The sequence below is a fragment of the Anomalospiza imberbis genome, chromosome 6 (genome assembly GCF_031753505.1).
Source record: "Anomalospiza imberbis isolate Cuckoo-Finch-1a 21T00152 chromosome 6, ASM3175350v1, whole genome shotgun sequence".
Lineage (NCBI taxonomy): Eukaryota > Metazoa > Chordata > Aves > Passeriformes > Viduidae > Anomalospiza > Anomalospiza imberbis.
The window spans coordinates 56,434,642-56,455,439 of NC_089686.1; the positions used below are offsets into that span (position 1 = coordinate 56,434,642).

At 55.4% G+C, this 20,798-nt stretch overlaps 1 protein-coding gene and 3 long non-coding RNA genes across 5 annotated transcripts; 3 read left to right on the top strand and 1 right to left on the bottom strand.

The window, feature by feature from the left end:
- The first annotated feature begins 1,157 nt into the window (after positions 1-1,157).
- RAD51 (RAD51 recombinase) lies at positions 1,158-7,864 on the top strand. Its single transcript, XM_068194552.1, has 9 exons — positions 1,158-1,311; positions 1,735-1,872; positions 2,266-2,383; positions 2,926-3,017; positions 3,638-3,732; positions 4,585-4,698; positions 5,017-5,146; positions 6,472-6,593; positions 6,860-7,864. The coding sequence occupies exons 1-9, from the start codon at positions 1,183-1,185 to the stop codon at positions 6,981-6,983; spliced, it is 1,062 nt and encodes a 353-aa protein (XP_068050653.1). The 5' UTR covers positions 1,158-1,182; the 3' UTR covers positions 6,984-7,864.
- A 2,005-nt stretch (positions 7,865-9,869) lies between these two features.
- Positions 9,870-14,641, top strand: LOC137476338 (uncharacterized). Of its 2 annotated transcripts, XR_011000322.1 has the most exons (3): positions 9,870-10,178; positions 11,163-12,529; positions 13,318-14,641. It is a non-coding gene; the product is annotated as an uncharacterized lncRNA (long non-coding RNA). The 2 variants fall into 2 exon arrangements; XR_011000321.1 differs by lacking the exon at positions 9,870-10,178 and having other exon boundaries at positions 10,879-12,529.
- Positions 13,130-18,838, bottom strand: LOC137476337 (uncharacterized). The gene is made up of 2 exons (XR_011000320.1): positions 17,409-18,838; positions 13,130-14,748 (listed from the first exon to the last, which is right to left on the bottom strand). It is a non-coding gene; the product is annotated as an uncharacterized lncRNA (long non-coding RNA).
- On the top strand, positions 14,805-18,697 carry LOC137476339 (uncharacterized). Its single transcript, XR_011000323.1, has 2 exons — positions 14,805-15,444; positions 15,535-18,697. It is a non-coding gene; the product is annotated as an uncharacterized lncRNA (long non-coding RNA).
- Positions 18,839-20,798: the final 1,960 nt, after the last annotated feature.

A 20,798-nucleotide genomic window follows, 5' to 3' on the forward strand; every position in this document is an offset into this window, starting at 1 on the left:
AAGGAAGGCCGCGGTGCCCCGGGGCTGCTGCCCATGACCCCGCTCCCGCTCCCGTTCCCGTTCCACGCCCGGTGCCGCTTCCCGCGCTCCCCTTTAAGGCGCCGCCGGGGCGGGGCGGCGCCTGCGCGGTGCGGTCACGTGAGGCGGCGGCGGGAGCGCCCGAACGGCCGGAGCGGGGCCGCGGTGAGGGACGGGCCCGGGAACGGGGACGGGGATGGGAACGGGAGCGGGAACGGGCACGGGGCGGGCTGGGATGGGCTGAGGCGGGCGGGACGGGCCCGGGAACGGGGATGGGAACGGGAACGGGCACGGGGCGGGCTGGGATGGGCTGAGGCGGGCGGGACGGGCCCGGGAACGGGAACGGGGATGGGAGCGGGAACGGGCACGGGCACGGGCACGGGGCGGGCTGGGATGGGCTGAGGCGGGCGGGACGGGCCCGGGGCCGCCGGACCTCTGACGCCTATCGGGGCTCCCCCGGTGCGCGGAGCGGCCGCGGGGGCCTGAGGGGCGTTGGCGGCGGAGGGGTGGGAAGGCCGTCAGCTGTGGGCAGCCGTGAGGGGCGATAAATAAAGGGCTGGAGCTGAGCAAAACGAGGGAACGCGGCATGGAGAGTCCGAGGAGTTTTAGGTCGCCGGCGGGTGGTGCTGCTGGCCGGGCTCCCGGTAAGGTTGGGATCGTGGGATGCCAGAATGGCCGTGAAGTTCCACCCTCTGCCATGGACAGGGACACCTTCCACTATCTCAGGTTTCTCCAAGCCCCGTCCAACCTGGCCTCGGTCACTTCCAAGGATCCAGGGACTGCCGCAGCTTTTCTGTGCCAAAGCCTCAGCACCCTTACGGGGAATCATTTCTTCCCAGTATTCAATGTAAATTTTCCCTCTGTCAGTTTGAATCCATTCCCCCTTGTCCTGGTATAATATTCAAATTGTAGTCCCTTGTATCCTTCAGTTTCCCACGACAGCTCCTGCCTGCCGTCCTGCTCAGCAATCCCAAGGGTGGTGCAGATCCTCTGCAGGGTCTTCCAGCCCTTTCCAAGGTGTTTGTGGCAGTCCCAAGGACAAGCTCTGGGGCACAGCCCAGCCCCAACATCAGGGGCCAGTTCAGAGGGCTTTTCCAGCTTTAAGATCTCCCATGATTCTGATGCATGTGACCACATAACTTGTGGCTAAAAGGGAACACTGAAATGTCTGGTTCCTTCCAGGGGGTGTTCTGGGCCCTCGCTGCCATGGCCATGCAGATGCAGCTCGAGACCAGTGCAGACACCTCAGCAGAGGAGGAGAGCTTTGGGCCACAGCTCATATCCAGGTTGGAGGTAAGTGAGGAGGAAACCTCTGGAGGAAGTTTTCCATAGATGCACTCGCTGCTCTTTTTCCTAGAATGGAATCCTGTGATGGTTTGGGTTGGAAGGAACATTAAAAGCTCATCCCATTCCATCTGCTGCCATGGCCAGGGACACCTTTCACTAGCCCAGGTTGCCCCCAGCCCCATCCATCCTGACTTGAGCATTTCCAGGCTCTCCACCAGGGCCTTACCACCTCACCAGGGAAGAACTCCTTACTAATAGCCTACCTAAACCTTTTTCTTTAAAAGCAAGGTGAAACTTGAAAACTCTGTCGCTAAATTCTTACCTGTCTATTGTTAAAAAAAACCCAGCCAAGCAAAAAACCCAGAAATACCCAAAAATACCAACAGGTGTCATTTTTCCTCTCTCTCTCCCTCCCTCCTTCCCTCCCAGCAATGTGGCATAAATGCCAATGATGTGAAGAAGCTGGAAGAAGCTGGATTTCACACAGTGGAGGCTGTGGCTTATGCGCCAAAGAAGGAGCTGCTGAATATTAAAGGGATCAGCGAAGCCAAAGCCGACAAAATCTTGGTAAGGATGTCCTGGAACTTTAACAGAAGATATTCCATACGTTTATTTGTGCTGGCTGAAAGCGTTGTGGTGAATTTGGAAGATCTCCAAAGGGCAGTAAGGGGTGATTAGAGGTGTGACATGAGTTGTGATGGGAAAAGACAAAATGCACCAGGACAGGACTGAACTGAACGGGTGGGGGACAAGGGGAGGATATTTCCAAAAAAAGGGGTGTTGGAGCTTTTTCTTGGAGCAGAATTTCAGTTCTGTTCAGAGGTACCAACTAGGGCAAGGTCTATGAAATGTGCATGGAATGATACAGGCACCTCTCCACAAGGCAGGAAATATTAGTTACTGGGGGATTAACAAATGTCATTAACTCGCTTGGCACTGCTCAGTTGGGTTTTCCCTCAGGCTGAGGCAGCCAAACTGGTTCCCATGGGCTTCACCACGGCCACGGAATTCCACCAGCGGCGGTCAGAGATCATCCAGATCACCACTGGCTCCAAAGAGCTGGATAAGCTGCTTCAAGGTCAGCATTTTATTATTTCTCTTTCCTGCTTAAGCTCAGTTATTGGGGTGGGGTTTTCCCATGAGTGGGATCCTTGCACAGAACCATGTAAGGCAAGTCCTGGTTGGATGAAAAACCTCTAGGACTGCTCTTCAATAATTGCTTTTATTTTAGAAGCTGCAGAAATAGCTTTTAGTCCTTTTAGTCATGGTGCAAGATCCAGAGCTGTCCATTTTTGGATTTAAAGTCCATGATGCGTTTAGGGAAAACAAAACCAGGCATCACCATCTCCTCATTCCTCTGGTAATCCAAAAATGAAAACAAGTCATTTCAGCTCTTCAGCATCTTCAAAAACACCCGTGAACTTCTTAACCACAGCATGAACAAACCTCCTGATGGCAAGCAATTTTCCCTCTTAGCTTTGAAACTTTCAGCCAAATTCAGTGTTTAACTGAGTCTCTGTAAATGTCATATTTTATATGTGAGATAGATACATAGATCATACATGTAGCACGTGACCTTTTAAATTTGATTAATAATTATTATTGTTATTTTCCCTTCAGGAGGAATAGAAACAGGGTCCATAACAGAATTATTCGGGGAATTCCGTACTGGGAAGACGCAGCTGTGTCACACCCTGGCCGTCACCTGTCAGGTGGGGGGGTTCACCTCATTACAATTCAATATTCAGACCCCACAGCCTTGGGATATTTGCTAATTATTAGAGGCTTGGACTTAATTTGATCATTCAATTGACTCCCTAAACTTCCCAGCTCAAAGCTGAGCACCTGTCATCTTCTGTAGGGTCATGGAATGCTGGAATGGTTTGGGTGGGAAGGGACCTTAAAGCCCATCCAGTTCCATGGGCAGGGACACCTTCCACTAGCCCAGGTTGCTCCAAGCCCCATCCAAGCTGGCCTTGGACACTTCCAGGCATCCAGGGACAGCCACAGCTTCTCTGGGCAACCTGTGCCAAGGCCTCAGCACCCTCCCAGGGAAGAATTTCTTCCCAACATCTCATTTATCCCTGCCCTGTGTTAGTGGGAAGCCATTCCCCCTTGTGCAGGCACTCCAGGGTGACAGGTACTACAAAAGGAAGGTGTCAGCAGCGATGGGGACCGGGGATCTTTCCTCTCACTTTTCCCAGCTAAATGGGACTTTAATCATAATAACTTGGTATGTTATTTGTTGTATGAGCTCAGTGAGGGCATGTGGCAATATCTGCCCTATTTATGGATGCTTTATTCCCTGTTCATTCCTTTCCTTGTCCTTTAGCTCCCCATAGACCGCGGCGGCGGTGAGGGAAAAGCCATGTACATCGACACGGAGGGGACCTTCCGTCCAGAGCGGCTCCTGGCCGTGGCTGAAAGGTCTGTGAATGGAAGACAGGAATAGATGGACTCACAACTCAGCTGGAAAATGTTTTCCACGGGTCCTGGAGGTTGATTTGGCAGGTGTTCCCTTTGGGAAGCTCTAGTGTTGCCATTCCTCTCCTGTGCCTGCTGCTCTCTCCCCACAGCTCTCATGTCATTGTCCCTTGGCACAAGGTGATTTCCCTGTCTTTTGCTACTGGAAGGGACTGGGAGCTTCCCAAGTAGCTGGGACAGGACTAGCTGGATCCTGTTTGCTCTTTCTGAAGGGAATTTGATCTAATCCTGCTGGCTTCTCCTGCCACTAGGACTGCTCCCATGTTCCTTGTCACCAGGGAATATTTGGCAGCCAAGCGAAGGAGAGGACGATGTTTGCAGCAAGCACAGGTGTGTCTGTGCTGGCCATGTACAGAGTGTCCTTGGAATCAGGGAATCGTTGAGGTTGGAGGAGCCCTTGGAGATCCCGTGCCCAACTGTTCTCCCGCTGCTTCCGAGGCCACCACTGTCCCATGTCCCCAAGTGCCACATCCACATGGCTTTAGATCCCTCCAGGGAGCTTCCACCACTGCCCTGGGCAGCCCGTGCCAGGGCTGGTCAGCCTTTCCTCTAAGAGACTTCCCAATATCCAGCCTAAACCTCCTCTGGTATCACATGAGGCCATTTCCACTTATCCATTTCAAATGGTCCCAATCATTCCATTCTCTTTTCATCACCACGGGTTGCATTTTTTCCATCTGTTTTTATCTCTGCCAGGGATGTTTTTCTTCCAGTCTTTTGGCAAAGCTCCTGGCTAGCTGCTATGGATGAAGTTGTCACTCAAGGTTCATCCCTTTATTTTCCCTGATTTTGCAGGTATGGCCTTTCTGGCAGCGATGTCCTGGACAACGTGGCCTATGCTCGGGGCTTTAACACCGACCACCAGACCCAGCTGCTGTACCAGGCCTCGGCCATGATGGCTGAGTCACGGTAATTACACTGATTTAATGGATTTTGTTCCCACATGGGATTAGCCTTTGGCTTCTCCAAGGAGCCAGTTTGCTCCATGGGCAGTCAGCAGCACATCTTGCTGCTGGAATTCTGGGTGCCAGCAACTGGCTCCAGCTGATGTGGCTGCACAAACACAGGGCGTTCACGGTTCCTCAGTGACAGCCTGAGGAGCAAGTTGGAAGCTCAGTTTAGATCTGTGGTTAGAAACGGTGCTGATGATTTCCAAGCTGCCAGGAGAGCTGTGCAGGCGGCTTGGAATTGGAACCGGGACTTAGAGCCCTGCCTGCCCTTTGCCAGGTACGCGCTGCTGATCGTGGACAGCGCCACGGCCCTGTACCGCACGGATTACTCGGGAAGGGGGGAGCTCTCCGCCAGGCAGATGCACCTGGCCAGGTTCCTGCGGATGCTGCTGCGCCTGGCGGACGAGGTGAGCATCCACTGGGCTTTATGTCATGGGTTGATGCTGGCCAAACACCAGGCACCCACGAAAGCTGCTCACTCACTCAACACTCCTCTACAACTGGACAGAGAGAAAATGTAATGAAGGGTTTATGAGTTGAGGTAAGGACCGGGAGAAAACACTCATCAATTACCAGCAAGGGAAAAACAGGCTCAGCTTAGAGATTTGAAGTTACTTCATTACTAACAAAATCAGCAGGATACTGAGAAGTAAAATAAGCTCTTAAAAAAACAGCTTACCCCTACTTCTCCGTCCTTCCCAGCTCTACCTCCTCTGCCAGTGGTGCAGGAGATGGGAATGGGGGTTTTGGTCAGTTCATCCACCCAAGGCTTCTCCCACTGCTGAGGGAGAAAAGTCCTTCCCCTACTGCACCATGGGGTCCCTTCCACAGGGAGACAGTTCTCTGAACTTCTGTGATGTGGCTCCGTCTCACAAACAGCAGCTCCCTGTGAACTGCTGTAATGTGATTCCATCCCACAGGCAAGTGCCCTCAAACTGCTGCAGTGTGGGTCACTCTTCCACAGGGTCAGTCCTTCAAGGACAGGCTGCTCCAGCCTGGAAGCAGGGCCCCTCTCCACTGGATCTCCCACTGGATCACAGCCTCCTCCAGGCATCCACATGCTCCAGCCTGGGCATCTCCTCCACGGGCTGCAGGTGGATCTCTGCAGATCTCTGCATCCCCTGTGGATCCCCACGGCCTGCAGGGAGGATTACCATGGTCCTCACCACGCCCTGCAGAGGAATCTCAACTCTGGCACCGGGAGTGCCGCCTCCCGCTCCTTCTTCACTGCCCTTGGTGTCTGGATGTTGTTCTCCTCATATTCTCACTCCTACTCTTCTCTAACTGGAATTGAAGCTGCACCACAAGTTTTGTTTTGATTTCTTCTTAAATCTGTTATCACATTGGTGATAACAATTATCACAATGGTGGCATTACCACCATTTCTAATTGGCCCAGCCTTGACCAGCAGCATGCCCCCCTTGGAGCCATCCTGGAATTGGCTCTGCCAGACATGGTGGAAGCTTCCAGCAGCTTCTCACAGAAGCCACCTCTGTGCCCCCGCTACCAAATCCTGGCTGTAGAAACCCCATACGATTGCCAAAGTAAAACTCACCGGTTTTCTTACAAACCCCAGCAATTTGGTCACAAGGGCTTTGTCTCCACTTCTGCTCCCATTGGTTTGCAGAGGCTGGATCCCACACTTCTGGACACCAGGAGTGCCCCTGTCCTTTTCCCTGTTTTTTTGTTCTGATTGTGGGAAATAATTGGGTTTGGGTTGTTTCTCCTGCAGTTCGGCGTGGCCGTCGTCATCACAAACCAGGTGGTGGCACAGGTAGATGGAGCTGCCATGTTTGCTGCAGATCCCAAAAAGCCCATCGGAGGCAATATCATCGCTCATGCTTCCACCACCAGGTGAGACAAGAGGTGGTCATATCCCGGGAGCCTGGGTTGGGAATGTTTTATGGAATTGGCCAAGTAGCTTTTACTTCTGGGGTTGCCAGTCTGTCCATGGCAGGCCCAGCCTGTGCTTCAGCTCAGCGCCACTCTGGGCCCTCAGTCCGCAGGGAAATGAACGTCTCGGGCAGTTCCTACAGCTCTGTTTACTCCTTTATGGATCAGGATGATTTTCTGGGAGTAGGCTGTCCATCCTGACCTGTTTCCTCCCCTCTCCCTGTCAGGCTGTACCTGCGGAAAGGCCGAGGTGAGACCAGGATCTGTAAAATCTACGACTCTCCATGTCTTCCTGAGGCTGAAGCCATGTTTGCTATCAATGCCGACGGAGTGGGAGATGCTAAAGACTGAAAACTCCTTTTCTCCCCCTGAATCCCAAGACTGTGTCTGTAAGAGGCTCCTTTCCTGGTGGCACCTTAGGGATACTTCCCAAGGCAGCGGGCGGAGGAAGCTGTGCCGTGTCAGCGTGGGAACCGTCGGGACACACCGAGCTCAGCCGCGGCTGTTGGAAGAGATCTCCCTCCGGGCTGCAGGCACGGATGAGCTCCGTGTGCTTCCTCAGCAACATTCCCAGGGGACCGCACCCTGCGTGTTTCCCTGGATCCCAGCGTGGACATGCTGCAGCAGAATCTTGGTGGCCACAGTTGGGAACTTGGCGAATTGGAAGCAGAGCTGAAGGGTTTGTCCTCTAAGAGAAGTGGTGATTTATAAACCAAAGCAGAGTGGTATTCCACACGAGGACTTGGGATTGGTGATGGTCCCAGTCCATCATCTTTCTGTTCATTTTCTTTTGGATGCTGCAATCTGCTGGGCTGGGGGAGCTGTTCCTTTACATCTCTGTTTAATTTTCTGTATTCTGTTAATGCTCTGGAAATCTGCTTTTAATAAAAAGGCTCCTGAGGATACTGATGATGTCCCAGGTTCCTGGGATTCACAGCTGTGTGTTCAGACCAAGGATTGTTCTGGCTGGCAGAAGCTGCACCAATCTCCCAGGAATCTCAGTCTGGGTTTGTCTTTTCTCCCAGTTCTCCTCAGTCTGGGGGTGCAGTGCAGCGCTGCCCTGTGGATCTTCTGGAAGAGTTTTGGGGTTAAAAAGATTCTTTTCTGTTCTGCAGTTTTTCTCTAGAACTTGATTAAAAAGAATAATGTGCTGATGTGATCTTAATTGGTTCATTTGCATTGGTTAATTAAAGCAGATCATTGAGAAGGGGCTTGAGCACCCCTTGGCTGGAGCTGGCAGTTCTTTATTGTCTCTTCATTCTTTGAATTTACTGTAATTATTTCTTAAGCAATGGCTGCAATTAAGATACACAGCGAGGAGAACAGCATTGCTGCCCTGCTGGATTGGGAAATCCAAGTGCAATTCCTTGGAGAGATTGAGGGGATGGGGAGCTGAGCCTCAGGCTGGGTTTTGGCAGCAGGAACTGGGTGAGGAGAGGAGAGGGGAGATTCCCCCAGAACTGGTTAAAGCCAATTCTGCTGGGTTTGGGTGCCCTCACCCCAAAAAGGATCCTGGCTAAAGGGGACTTGAGGAAGCAGCGGGATGTGCTGGGGGGCTGTGCTGGAATCCCCAGCCCCTGGCCAGGGGTGGTGGACAGTGCCAGGTTCACAGGGACACTACGGAGGGGCTGTGCTGGGATCCCCAGATTCCAGCCAGGAATGCTGGGAAGTGTCAGCTCCATGGGGACACTGTAGAAGGGCTGTGCTGGGATCCCCCAAATTCCAGCCAGGAATGCTGGGCGCTGCCAGACCTTTGGGATACTGCCTGATCCAGAGAGATTTCCTATCATGTTCCCTCAGGCTTAGCACCTGGCAACTCATTAGAGCTCCACAGGTCGCAAATCCCATGGGAGGTGTTGGAATGGCAGCCGATCACGGAAGCCAGTGCAGGAGAGGAAGTGAGCTGTTCCACAGATTTATTTTCTCCAGTGAGTTTTAATTTAAGGTAGACCTTCCCCTCCCCAACCCAGACCCCATATCCTTTAGCTTTGGAGCTTCTCCATGACAATTCTCTGCCCTCACTGGACAAAAAAATAAAAAAAAAAAAAATGCCCCGGCGCTGCGGGGACCTGGAGGATTGGGGGGATCCGGGGCCCGCGGTTGGGCCGCAGCCGGAGCAGGAGCGGCAGCGCCGGGCTCGGCCCCAGCGCCCGGCCCGGAGAGGCTTTTCCTGCCCGCGGCGAGCCCGGTCCCCATCCCAGCCCCAATCCCGCGTCGGTCCTGCGGGCCTGGGACCCGTAACCAGCCCGGCGGCACCGCCCAGAGACAGCGGCACGACCCGGAGCCGAAGCCCTGGTCCCGGTGCTGCCCACAGCCCCGGCCCGGCCCAGGTGAGAGGGGCAGGGTCGGGAGCGATGGTCCCGCCGCCATCCCGGGCAGGGCGGGGGGCCGGAGCTCTGGGGCGGTCCCGGGCTCTGGGGCGGTCCCGGGGCTCTGGGGCGGTCCCGGGCTCTGGGGCGGTCCCGGGGCTCGGGGTCGGTCCCGGGGCTCTGGGGCGGTCCCGGGCTCTGGGGCGGTCCCGGGGCTCTGGGGCGGTCCCGGGCTCTGGGGCGGTCCCGGGGCTCTGGGGCGGTCCCGGGCTCTGGGGCGGTCCCGGGCTCTGGGTCGGTCCCCGGGCTCTGGGGCGGTCCCGGGCTCTGGGGCGGTCCCGGGGCTCTGGGGCGGTCCCGGGCTCTGGGGCGGTCCCGGGCTCTGGGGCGGTCCCGGGCTCTGGGTCGGTCCCCGGGCTCTGGGGCGGTCCCGGGGCTCTGGGGCGGTCCCGGGGCTCTGGAGCGGTCCCGGGCTCTGGGGCGGTCCCGGGCTCTGGGGCGGTCCCGGGCTCTGGGGCGGTCCCGGGCGGAGCCGGTCCCGGCTCAGGTGTGCCGGGCGGGGCCGAGGTGATTTAATCCCCCGAAATCGCCCCCTGCGCCATTTGCTCCCTCAGAGCTTGTGGGGTTTGCGGCCGGGTTGGGCTCCCCCGGCGGGCCCCGGGTGAGGCCCCCCACGTCCTGTACCTCTCTCCTTACTCCCCCCTCTTTCTCCTCCCCTTATCCTCCTCCTTCGTGTCCCCCTTATCTCAGTTTCTTTCTCCCTCCCACCCCGCCCTTTCTCTCCCCCTTTGCCAGCCTTCTGCACCCTGCTCTCCTGCACATCCCCGACCCCGCCACCCTCTTTTCGGCCCTCTCCCTACCCCACTTCCCAGCCCCACTCCCCTCTCTTCCCCCTCCTCTGTCCATCATCCCGCTCCTTCACCTACCCCACCTCCTCCCCCCATGCTCCGAGTCTCTCCCTGCCCCTCTCCCTCCTTCCCCGCAGCCGCGGGGCTCGGGGCGCCGGAGAATAAAGCCCAGAGAGCCGGAGCCCCGCGCCCCCCGCTGTCCCTGGAGCCCCACACGGGGCCGGGCCCGCTCGGACCATGGACTCTCGGGGTGGCTTGGAAGGGACGACGAAAACTCTCTGGACTCTGTTGTCCCATTGCACGGCAAAGAACGCGTCCAAAACTGCCTCCTCACCCTCATGGAATGGCAGTGGCTGTGTGGAGCTCTGGCAGGACCACCTGGAGACCAGGTAAGAACAGAAATTGGAATGTTTTGGCTGCTGGTGGATGTAGTTTTCTCTTTTCAAGATGTTCCTCTGACTGATGTTTTCACGGTGGTTTGCTTGAGGGTAGTTCCAAGAATTTTGAAGTAGTAGGAAAAGAGTGAGGAAAAAAAGTGAACCTGATCCATTTCTAGTAATTCCAAACTTCTCCCACAGCACCGCTCTGGGGAAAAGCTGGTTAAAGTGTACAGATACAGAGGAACAAGTGTTGTAAACCTCCTTGGCTCTCTGACAGAGCAAACCTTCCAGTAATCCCAGTACATCTCTCTGAGAGACTCTGGGATCATAAGGTCTTCCAGGAAAGCAAAACAAGCACAGAGATGAGGGAATAGGATTCCAGTTAATAATGATTTGATGGGTGTAGGAATGATTCTTGTATGTTTGACGCTCCCCTTTTAACTCCTGGAATCATTTTAACATTATTGCTTTAACAAATGGTCTAAATTTGAGAGGAAATGGTGCAAAATAAATGCGTAGAGAGATCATGGAACCCCCAGATGGTCTGAGTGGGAAGGGACCTTAAGGATCATTTCATTCCATCCACAGCCCAGGCTGCTCCAAGCCCCATCCAGCCTGGCCTTGGACACTTCCAGGCATGGAGCAGCCACGATTTCTCGGGGTTTATGGGCACAGGAGGAAATTTCCAGCAGGAACTGAGGCGTTTCCTTTGCTCTGTCCAGCCCCAGCAGGGCTGTGGGAGGCAGAGGATGTGGGAACAGGAGCTTTGCCCACTGCCTCGGGGGAGTCTCTGCTGTCCCAAAACGCAGCAGAGCAAACGTTTGTGGTTGAACACCCCGTTGGAAGGAGCTGCCAAGCCAGGAACGGGAGCGGGCCGCGGAGCAGAGATGGTGCCAGGCAGAGGGGTGACATCCAGAGGGTGCCACCAGCCCGTCCCTGCTGCCCAGGCTGGGGATGAGCAGGCTGGTGACTGTCCCTGTGCTGGCTCTGCAGGATGAGGAAGCCAACCCTGCCGAGGAGGAAGATGAGGAGGTGTGGGAGGATGGAGACAGCGGCCACCAAAGCTGGGGAAGGCATGAGTCCAGGTAGGAGATGCTGCCTTCCAAGGAGAGGGACTTGTCTGTCCCACTGGAATTTGGGGTGTGAGGCCAATGGAACAAAGGGTTTGATTCTATTTTCTTACATTCTCATGTGCTTTAGGAGGTATTTGTGGAAAGGTCATTATCCCTGATGGACTCTCTGAAAAACAGGGATTGAAACTTTCTGAAGTGACCCAAACCTGCCTGCATGTATCCAAATGCAGCCCCCAATCCCTGTTTTTGTGTACAACTGGAATGAGACCTCAGCTGCTGTTGCTTGCCAGCTCACAAGTTGTGTAGCTCAGAGTGTGCAGCCCTGAAGGGCCAGGCTGTGTTTAAACAGAGAACAGAGATCTGGAGTCATTTCCTAGCAGGGAACTTGACTTGGAAGCTGCGTTCCAAACTCTTGTGCACCTTTATTTTATCTCCCACATGGAGTTGCCTAAGGAAGGTGGGGTGTTCCTAACAAAAGAACATCCAAATTCATTGGTGGTAGAGGGCTTAAAATCAAAGTGTGAGTGGAGGTGCCTTTAGGACACTTAAAATTCCTTAGTATATGAATGGAATTTAAATGAAATATCCAAATCCTGACAAGCTTGTATGAACTCCAAAGCCTCTGCAAGTGTTCTACAGGCAGGGAGGGAGACAACAGTCTGGAGTCTCTCCCCAAAAACTGGCTGCTGGTTTGTTTGACCAGGCATAGGAACGATTGTGTATTCCCTGGGGCTGTCTTTATGGAGAAAGGTTTATTTATGTGCCCTGGGTTATTCAGGGTATCTTCAGAATGATGGAAACTGATTCCATTGAAATGCCAGAGGTGCCCAATGCTTTCCCCAGCCAGAGCTCGGAGCCAGCCCTGTGGGAAGGGGTTTAATGCCCATTTTCCCAATCCCTCGAGGCAGCAGCACTGGAGCACTTGAGCCAAGCATGCCCGAGGTGCCCAGTGCTGGCAGGAGGCAAATCCAGGGATTGGACACTGGGAGTTTGCCCTGCTCCTGGAATCCCAGACCTGGAGCTGTGCTTCAGAGAGCCCAGGAGAAGCTGCCTCACTCAAACCTCGTTTAAAGCTCAGCATCCTCCCTGCTCCCTTGTAATTATTGTTGCTGCTGTTGCTATTTCCCAATACTATTATTATTGCAAATTCCCACTCCATGTCTTCCATAGCCCTTTGCTTCCCACAGGTGGTGCTTTAGGAAAGCCCCTCCAGCCTGGGAAGGAGCTTTTGGCTCTGGACACATTCCCAGTCCTCAGGAGCAGCAGGACCTGTGCTGTTCCCAGCAGGTGAGGCAGAGGTGCCTTTCCTTCCTCCTTCCCTTCCCTGCTGCACTTTGGCTTTTTGAGGGATCTCTGGGGGTCTGAGGGAGAAGTTCTTTGTCACTCCAGGGCAGAATCAGCCCTGGTCCCACTAAAAGCAGGAGGAATCATTTTATACCTGGTTTTGGATAACATTTTGTGCTTTTTCTCTGTTGCTGACACCGTGTGGTGAAGCAGCAGATCCCAACCTTGTCAGTGCTGCGCCCTGGAATGGTTTTTATTTGTAACACCAGGAATTCCCTGCTGGAATCCCAGTCACAGCCCCCCAGATCAATGTGCAGTTTAAGGTCTTACACCCTGACCAGGACAATTTCCTGTCTCTGGGCATGGAAAATGGGGAAAACTCAGACTGGAGTGGAGCCAGGATCCAGAAGAGGGGAGTGAGGCAGCGTGCTCAGCCCAGGCTGGGGTTGGCACTGGGGCTGTTCCCCGTTGGATGGTGCCCATGTGGAACAGATCCTTCTCTTCCTTTGTCCAAAGTCCAATGGCAAAGGATTCAGAAACTCACAAGTGTGGCCTGGAATGAAAATGGGTCTGTTAAAATTAGGCAAAGAATGCAATAAGAAAAAATGGGCATCTTTTTATGTATGAAAATAATAAGGAATAAAATGTCAAAAAAGAGGCACTTTAATTTGGTGTCACCTCTCATTTTTTATGGATAGAACCCCATAGTGGGCAATCAGAAGAGAAGCAGGAAAGCCAGGAGCCTTTGACTTCCAGAGTGGACCTAATTTCCATTTTCTCCTCTCTTTCAGGACAGGAAAAACCACTTAACTCATCCCATCTCTGCCCAAAGCTTTGGTGTTTGAGCAGCCAAACCCAACGTGCTCTGGCCTGCACTGGAGAGCCCCTGGTCCTGCCCGTGGTGTGGGGTGAGTCCCCAGTTGTCCCCAGAGGGACCTGCCCTGGTTTCAGGCTGTCCTTGCCCTGGTCCCTGCAGTCCCCAAGGCCTGGGACACAGAGAGCCCTGTCCCAAGGGGCCTTTGGCTCCGTCAGGAATGTGGTGGCAGCCCCGGAGCAGTGGGAGCTGAGAACTGGGGCAGTGGCCGAGGCTGAGGCAGGGCAGGGCAGTGTTTACCTCGGGGGGTTGGCCCCACACGCTGAGTTTCAGCAGGATCAGGGTCACAGCTGCTGCACTTTGTGCACCCAGGGAGTTTCTGTCCCCCCTGGAGATTTCCTGCCGGGATGTGGCAGCGCAGGGGGCAGAATGAAACCCGCAGCTCCCGTGGCCATTGCTGGCCCTCGTCCCTCTGTTGTGCCATCAGACTGTGGGAATGTGCTGCTGTCACTGCCACTGCCACCCCAGCTGGGGGCTGTGTCCTCCTGGCAGCCCTTCCCAGCCCCAACACGAGCTCCAGCGGTGCCTCTGTGCCGCGTTGGGAGCCTTTGCTGGGAATGTGCCTCATCCCTGGGAGTATCCTTTTGTTCCAGAGCAGACAGACTCCAGAGCTTTTGGGCTTGTCAGCTTCAGAGTTTGATTGCCAAGGTCCCTGAAAGGAAGAATGACAATGAGGTTTGTCCAGGTGGTGCTTTCAGACCCCGCCTGACAGTGTTTGCTTTTGTTGGAGGTGGTTGTGCATTTGCACTGCAGGGAATGAATGTCCCCTTCCCAATTCAGCCCGGCAGATCCCAAAGGCTCTTACAGGAATATTTATCCTTTACTTCCCTCTGTGATAACTTAATCTCCACCCTGCCATGAGCCATTCCTTGAGTTCTCCTGGAGAAAACCTCGCAGCAGAGGAGTTTGCAAAGGAGCCCAGAGCTGTGTTTGGAGCAGAGAGAGCTGAGAGCTGCATCTGCCTGTGCTGCCCCAGCCTGGCAACATCCACACGGAGCAGCCTGGGCAGATGGGATTTGATGGAGCAAAATCCCTTCATGGAAGAGGTTTTCTCCTGTGCAGATCAGGCATGGGGCAGGCAGTGAACTTTGGAAATCAGCTGATTTCCCCAGAAAGCATCACTCCCATCAGCAGGAATGACAGGACCTGTGCCCACTGCTCAGGATTCACCCAGCCAAAATCAAGGGTAAAGGTTGGTTTAGGTCTGAGAACTTGAAATAACTTTGAAAGAGAAGAAATCACCTTTTTCTTCTTCCTTTCAGGTGCTGGAATCGCCTCTGGATGTGTGCTGAGCTCTCACTGCAGGGAACTGCCAGGCCTTAATGATTGTGAGTTCATGTTCTTCTCACTGGGGAATTAATAATTATTAATTATTAGTTACAGAAATGTTTTCTGGAACCCCCTTGCTGGTAGATGTTCTCTTTCTGCCTTTGAATTTACAGCTGTTCCCTGCTGTCATTTGCCCTGCCTGAATTCCTTGCAGCTCCTAGCTGGGAAAACCTGGGATAACTCAGAGGGGACAGAGGTGACATTTGTAGCTGAAAACCTGGGGCAGTTGAGAGGGGACACAAGAACTGCTTGTGCAGGAAAATGTGAGGGGATGTCAAGGGGAGCAAGGTGGCACTTTTGAGGGAAAAGCTGGGGTGATGTTTAGGGGAGAGAATGCAGATTTGTGGAGTAGAAAAGAGCTAATCAATATTGTACCACAAGGAAAAATTTTGAGAGTAAAACGCGATGTAATCTGTAAGGGACAGAATGAATGCATTGCAGTAAAAATGAGGTATCAGTAGTACACAAGGAAAATTTTGGAGGCAAAACTTGACAAAATCTCAAGAGTAGAGAATGAACACTTTGAGGGGAAAATGAGGTGATGAGTACTGAACATGTAGGGAAAATCTGGGGGCTAAATCTGAGCTAATCTCTAGAGGAGAGCATGAACATGCTGAGGTAACATGAGGGAATCAGTTGTGGGCAGATGGAGAAATTTTTGGGTAAAAATTACATGGAATAATCTGTAGAGTGAACATTTTGAAGTAAAAATTAGGTACACCTGGAAAATTTTGGGGGTAAATCTTGACAAAAGCTCCATGGTAGAAAGTAAATCTTACTTTACTTAAAGTAATGGAAAAATGAGGCAATCAGTAGTGGACAGGTAGGGGAATTTTGTGGGGCAAAACCTGAAATAATCTAAAGGTTGAAAAATAATATTTTTGGGTAAAAACAAGGCAATAAGTTGTAGACAGTTAAGGAAGATTCTGGGGGTAAAACTTGAGGTAATCTCAAGGGAGAGTGTGAACACTGACAAACTGAGGCAATCACTGGGGGTAGGCAAGGAAATTTTGGGGGTGAAACTTGGGAAGATCTGTAGGGAAGAGAATGAACACACTGAGGTAGAAATGAGGCGATCAATAGTTAACATTAGGTAGAATTTGGGGGGCAAACCCTGAGGTAATTATGTAGGAACAATAAGTGGTTTTGGGAAAAAATGTGACATAATTTGTAGGGGACAGAATGAACATTTTGGGGATAAGAGACATAACCTGTGTGGTTTTGGTTTTAAAATCTAGTTGGCAAAGAGGGGACAAAATGGACATTTTGGTAATAAAATCTGAGGTAATCTGTAGAGGAAACAATGGATATTTTGAGGTGAAAAGGAGGTAATCAGTACTGGGCAGGTAGGGAAAATTGGGGGGTAAAATGTGAGATTATCTCTAGGAGAGAACAGGAGCATCCTGAGGTAAACTGAGGGAATTGCTGTGGACAGGTGGTTAACTCTAGGGATAAAACTTGAGGGAATCTCCATGGTAGAAAATGAATATTTTGAGGTTAAAATTAGGTACTCAGTGGTGGAGAGGTAGGGAAAATTTCAGGGGTAAAATCTGAGATGATCTGTAGCACAGAGGATGAACTTCATGGGGTAAACTGAGGTGATCAGTTACAGACAGGTAGGGAAATTGCTTGGTGGGGGGAAGCTGAAAGCATCCATAGGGTAAAGAAGGAAAATACTGAGGTGGAAATGAAGAAATAGGGAATGGATAAGTAGGGAAAATAATGGGAGTAAAGCTTGTGCTAATCTCCAGAGTAGAGAAAGAATGCTTTCTTGCAAAAAGTGAGGAAAACAGAAGGGGACAGACAGGGAAAATGTGGGGGGAGAAATCTCAGGTAATCTCCAAGTGAGGGAAGGACTGTTTTGAGGTAAACTCAGGACTCGCTGTGTCCTCCTCCTTGGCAACAGCCAGCAGGGAAGGGAGAAGAGGCCTCGAGCTGGAGAGGGGCAGGAGAAAGGCACTGTGGGCAGAGGAACCCCCCTGGTGTCACCAGGGCATTTGTGGGGAACAGAATGGACACTCTGGGAGCAAATGGAGGTGATTGGATTGTCCCTTTGGGGGATGCTGGCATTTAGATAATTCCATCCATTTGGCTGCTGAAACTTCCCAGCCAGGGCTTTGGCTGACAGGGCAGCACAAAGATTGTTCCCTGTGTGGTGCCCAGATTTGGGATTTAGCTTGGCTAGTCCAGATGAGTTAGAGCTATAGGCCTGAATTCCTGCTGGAATAATCTCACAGTGCCTCATGCAGCATGGATATTCCCACACAGAGCTGCCTATTTAACTCCAGCTGTGCCAGGAACCAGCAGAGGTTCCAGGAAAGCTCAGTGGGATCAGGACAAGGACAGGTTGATATTCCACAGCATTTCCTATTTATAACCCTTTGCTATTTATTCATCCCCCAGCCCCACCCATGTCCCTGGGGGCAGCTGACAGAGTTCCCTGGAATTCAGTGGTTCCACCCCCTGAGCTCGGGCTCCAGGTGATGTTTGGAAGCAGCAGAAGGCGGTGGCCGGACGCGCTCCCGGCCGTGCTGAGGCAGCCCCTGTGCCCAGGGGAGGACATCTCTCCCTGCAGAAGCTGAGCTCGTTCCAGAGCCTCGGGAGTGGCCTCTGGGAGTTCTTTTCCCTGAGGAAAGGGATGCACATCCCTGCCTTCAGGGCACCTGCACTGTGACCCACCTGTGAAAGCTTCCCAGCAGTTCTGCAGCTCCAGCTGGCTCCCTGAAAAACTCCAGACTTCATCCAAACCAAACTTCATCCAACTCCAACCTTTTACTTTACGGCATCTCCGAGGGCATTGCTTGGGATTGAATTTCTGTGAGGGAAATTCCCTTGGCTGAAATGCTGCTGCTGGAGGATGTCCCCAGGCTGGAAGGGAAGGGATTGGGGTGGCTGGGACATACCTGGTGGGTGTGTGGGAGCTCCAGGAGGCGGGCACGGGAATTGCTGTCTGAGCTCCTCTGCAAAGCCAACGTGCCGACATTCCCAGGCAATGCCAGCTGTTCCTTGGGCTATTTTTGGGATGTCAGTGGGCTCTGTCCGGGCTGCAGCATCTCCAGGTGCCTGTTCAGAGCAGCCCCTGGCCGAGGAGCTGCGGGCAGCCCTTTATCCGTGCCCATCCCGGCGCTGCCCAGGCATCCCAGTGCCCATCCCTGGGATGTGTTTGGCACGCTGCCTGCCACGGGCAGGACACTGAGGCACAGCTCCTCCCCTGCAGGTACCAAGGACAAGAGGGGCTGCTTCCCTTCCTGGGGCTCGGCCTCCTCCCGCCCCGCGTTCCCGGCCAGCTGGGACGCACCGAGGGAACACCGAGGAACACTCCTGGCAGGGAGCAGGAGTCCCCGAGGGCTCCGTGCAGCTCTGGGCCCGAGAAGAGCCCCGGCCTCAGCCCCCACCGTGACTTCGGGCTGTGAACACTCACCTGCAGGAAACGCCCCTCTGCAGGCGGGACCAGCCCCGACACTCTCCAGAACTTTGGCCATGGACCAAGGGAACCCTCAGGACTTGTCTTGCTCATTTCTCCCTGGAAAGGGACATGGCACAAGCACCTTTGCAGCCATCAGGGAAATGCTGGAAAGGGCAGAAAATCAGGGTTATTGCAAGAGTTTTGTGCTGTCACACAACTGCTCACCTGTGTTGTTCCACAGTCAGATGCTGGCCGTGGAGCTCTGCCCTGTGGATGTTCCAGGGGCTGGTGTGTAAAGGAGCATTAGCATAACAGAAGGAGGCATACTAGCATAGGAATTCCCTTGCTGGCACTTGGCATTCCCATCCCAGGCAGGACATTGCCATGACCTGACACGGGCTTGGTTGGAGCAGGGTGCTGAAAATGCCCAGGCTGTGGGTTCAGTCCCCAGATGAGCCGTTCACATAAGGGCTCAGCTTGGTGCTCCTTGTGTGTCCCTTCCCACGCAGGATATCTGATGACCTGGAAATAAAGACTAAACAGTTTCCACTGGCTTTTTGAACCCAGAGGTTTTTGCATTGGAGAGTGCGAGCCACAGGGAACCTGGGGGGAGGAAGGAGAGCATCAGGTCTCAGCTGGCAGGTGTCAGATGAGCGGCCCGAGCAGAACCGAGCCCCAGCGGGGCCCCGTCCAGCACCGGGCACAGCCGGAGCAGGAGCGGGAGCGCCGGGCTCGGCCCCAGCGCCCGGCCCGGAGCGGCTCCTCCGGCCCGGAGCGGCGGGCGGCGCTGAGGGGTCCCGGGGCCGGCACGGGCGGTCCCCGCGCCCCGCCCGCTTCCAGCCGCGATCCAGCGCCTGCTCCAGGAAAGCGCCGCTCTCCTGCCGGGCCCGGCAGCGGCACAGCCGCGGCTCCCCACGGCCGCAGCGGGACCTGCCCGGAGCACCGGCGGGGCCCCAGCTCCGCGCCGGCCGCGGTCCGAGCAGGAGCGGCAGCGCCGGGAGTGGCCCCAGCGCCCGTCCCGGAGCGGCTCCTCCTTCCCGCCTGCAGTGAGCCCAGTCCCTGTTCCAGCCGCAATCCCGTGTCCGCTCTGCGGCCCCTCGGCTCGCAGCCCGCCCGGCGAGGGCGAAGCGGCTCAGCCCGGGACCCCCAGCAGACACCGGCAGGACCCAGACCCGAATTCCCTGGCCCGGGTCCCGTTCCCACCTCAGCGCCTCGAGCTCCTCGCAGCGCCGGGAGCAGCCCCCGATCCAGGGCTCCGCACAGCGCTCCGAGCGACGGCCCCGCCGCATCCCGGGATGAGCACCCACCGCACAAAGCGGAGCGGGCGCGGATCCGCCGGGATTTACGGGAGCGGGCGGGGCGGGGCGGGGCCGGCCCAGGTGTGAGGGGCGGGGCCGGCCCAGGTGTGAGGGGCGGGGCCGGCCCAGGTGTGAGGGGCGGGGCCGGCTCAGGTGTGAGGGGCGGGGCCGGCTCAGGTGTGAGGGGCGGGGCCGGCTCAGGTGCGCGGCCCCAGCGCGGCTGCGCGGGGCGGGGCCGGGGGGATTTAAACCCCGGGAATCGGCTCAGGAGCCATTTGCCCCCTCGGCGCTCGGTGGGGAAGGTTGCGGCCGTGCCGGGCTCCATATCTTTCTATCTCTCTATTTCTTTTCCTTTTTGCTTCTCTTTACCTCTTTTCCTCTATCCCTCCCCTCTCTCCCTCTCTTCCTCCCCTCCCCCACCCCCCACACCCTCCCCCCCCCTACCCCCCCTCCCTCTCCCCCCTAGCCCTCCCCTCCCTCCCCCCCGGCCGGACCCCCCCTACCCCCGTCCCTACCCCCCTACACACCCCAACCCTGCCCTACGCTTCCACCTTTCCCCTGCTTTATCCACGCTTCCTTCCCCCGCCACCCCGGCTCCCACCTGCCTCCTCACCCTGCTCCCCTTCCCCCGAATTCCTCCCCACCTGCCCTGAATCCTTCTCCTCCTTTCTTTATTTTTCTTTCCTCTCTATCTTTCCCTTTTCATTTACTTTTTTTTCTGTGCACCTTGACCCTCCCAGCTGTGCTCCATCCTCGTCCTCCGTCCTCCACTCGTCCTGCCCCCCTCCCTGCTCCCCTGCACACCCCGACCCCCCCCCACCTGCCCTCCTTCCTTGGCCCACCCTGACCGCCCCCGCTGTTCCCCTATTCCCGTCCTCTGTCCTCCCCTCCCTCTTTCCCCCGCAGCCGCGGGGCTCGGGGCGCCGGAGAATAAAGCCCAGAGGGCCGGAGCCCGGCGCCCCCCGCTGTCCCTGGAGCCCCCACACGGGGCCGGGCCCGCTCGGCGGGTCCCCCCACACCGGTCAAATACACCGCCCGACACCGCCGGGGCTCCGGCCTTCCCTACATCACACTGGGGGCTCCCGGGGAAGGGGTTGGGGGGCTGGGGTCGGGTGGGTCAGGGAGGGCCCCCTCCTCGGGAGGGGGTCCGGGGGGTGGTGGGTTGGGGTGGGATGGGCCCCCTCCGGAGGAGGGGGTCCCGGGGGGGTTCGGGGTGGGCCCCCTCTGGAAGAGGGGGTCCTGGGCTGGGGGGTTTAGGGAGGGCCCCCTCCTCAGGAGGGGGTCCTGGGGGCGGGGGGGTGGGTTGGGGGGGGGGGAGGGCCCCCTCCGGAGGAGGGGGTCCCGGGGGGGTTCGGGGTGGGCCCC

Coding starts and splice junctions, on each gene's coding strand:
- RAD51 (XM_068194552.1), top strand. CDS start 1,183: ATGTCTGGTTCCTTCCAGGGGGTGTTCTGGGCCCTCGCTGCCATGGCC. Junction 2,384..2,925: donor GCTGGATAAGCTGCTTCAAG/GTCAGCATTTTA, acceptor TTTTCCCTTCAG/GAGGAATAGAAACAGGGTCC. Junction 3,018..3,637: donor CCCTGGCCGTCACCTGTCAG/GTGGGGGGGTTC, acceptor CTTGTCCTTTAG/CTCCCCATAGACCGCGGCGG.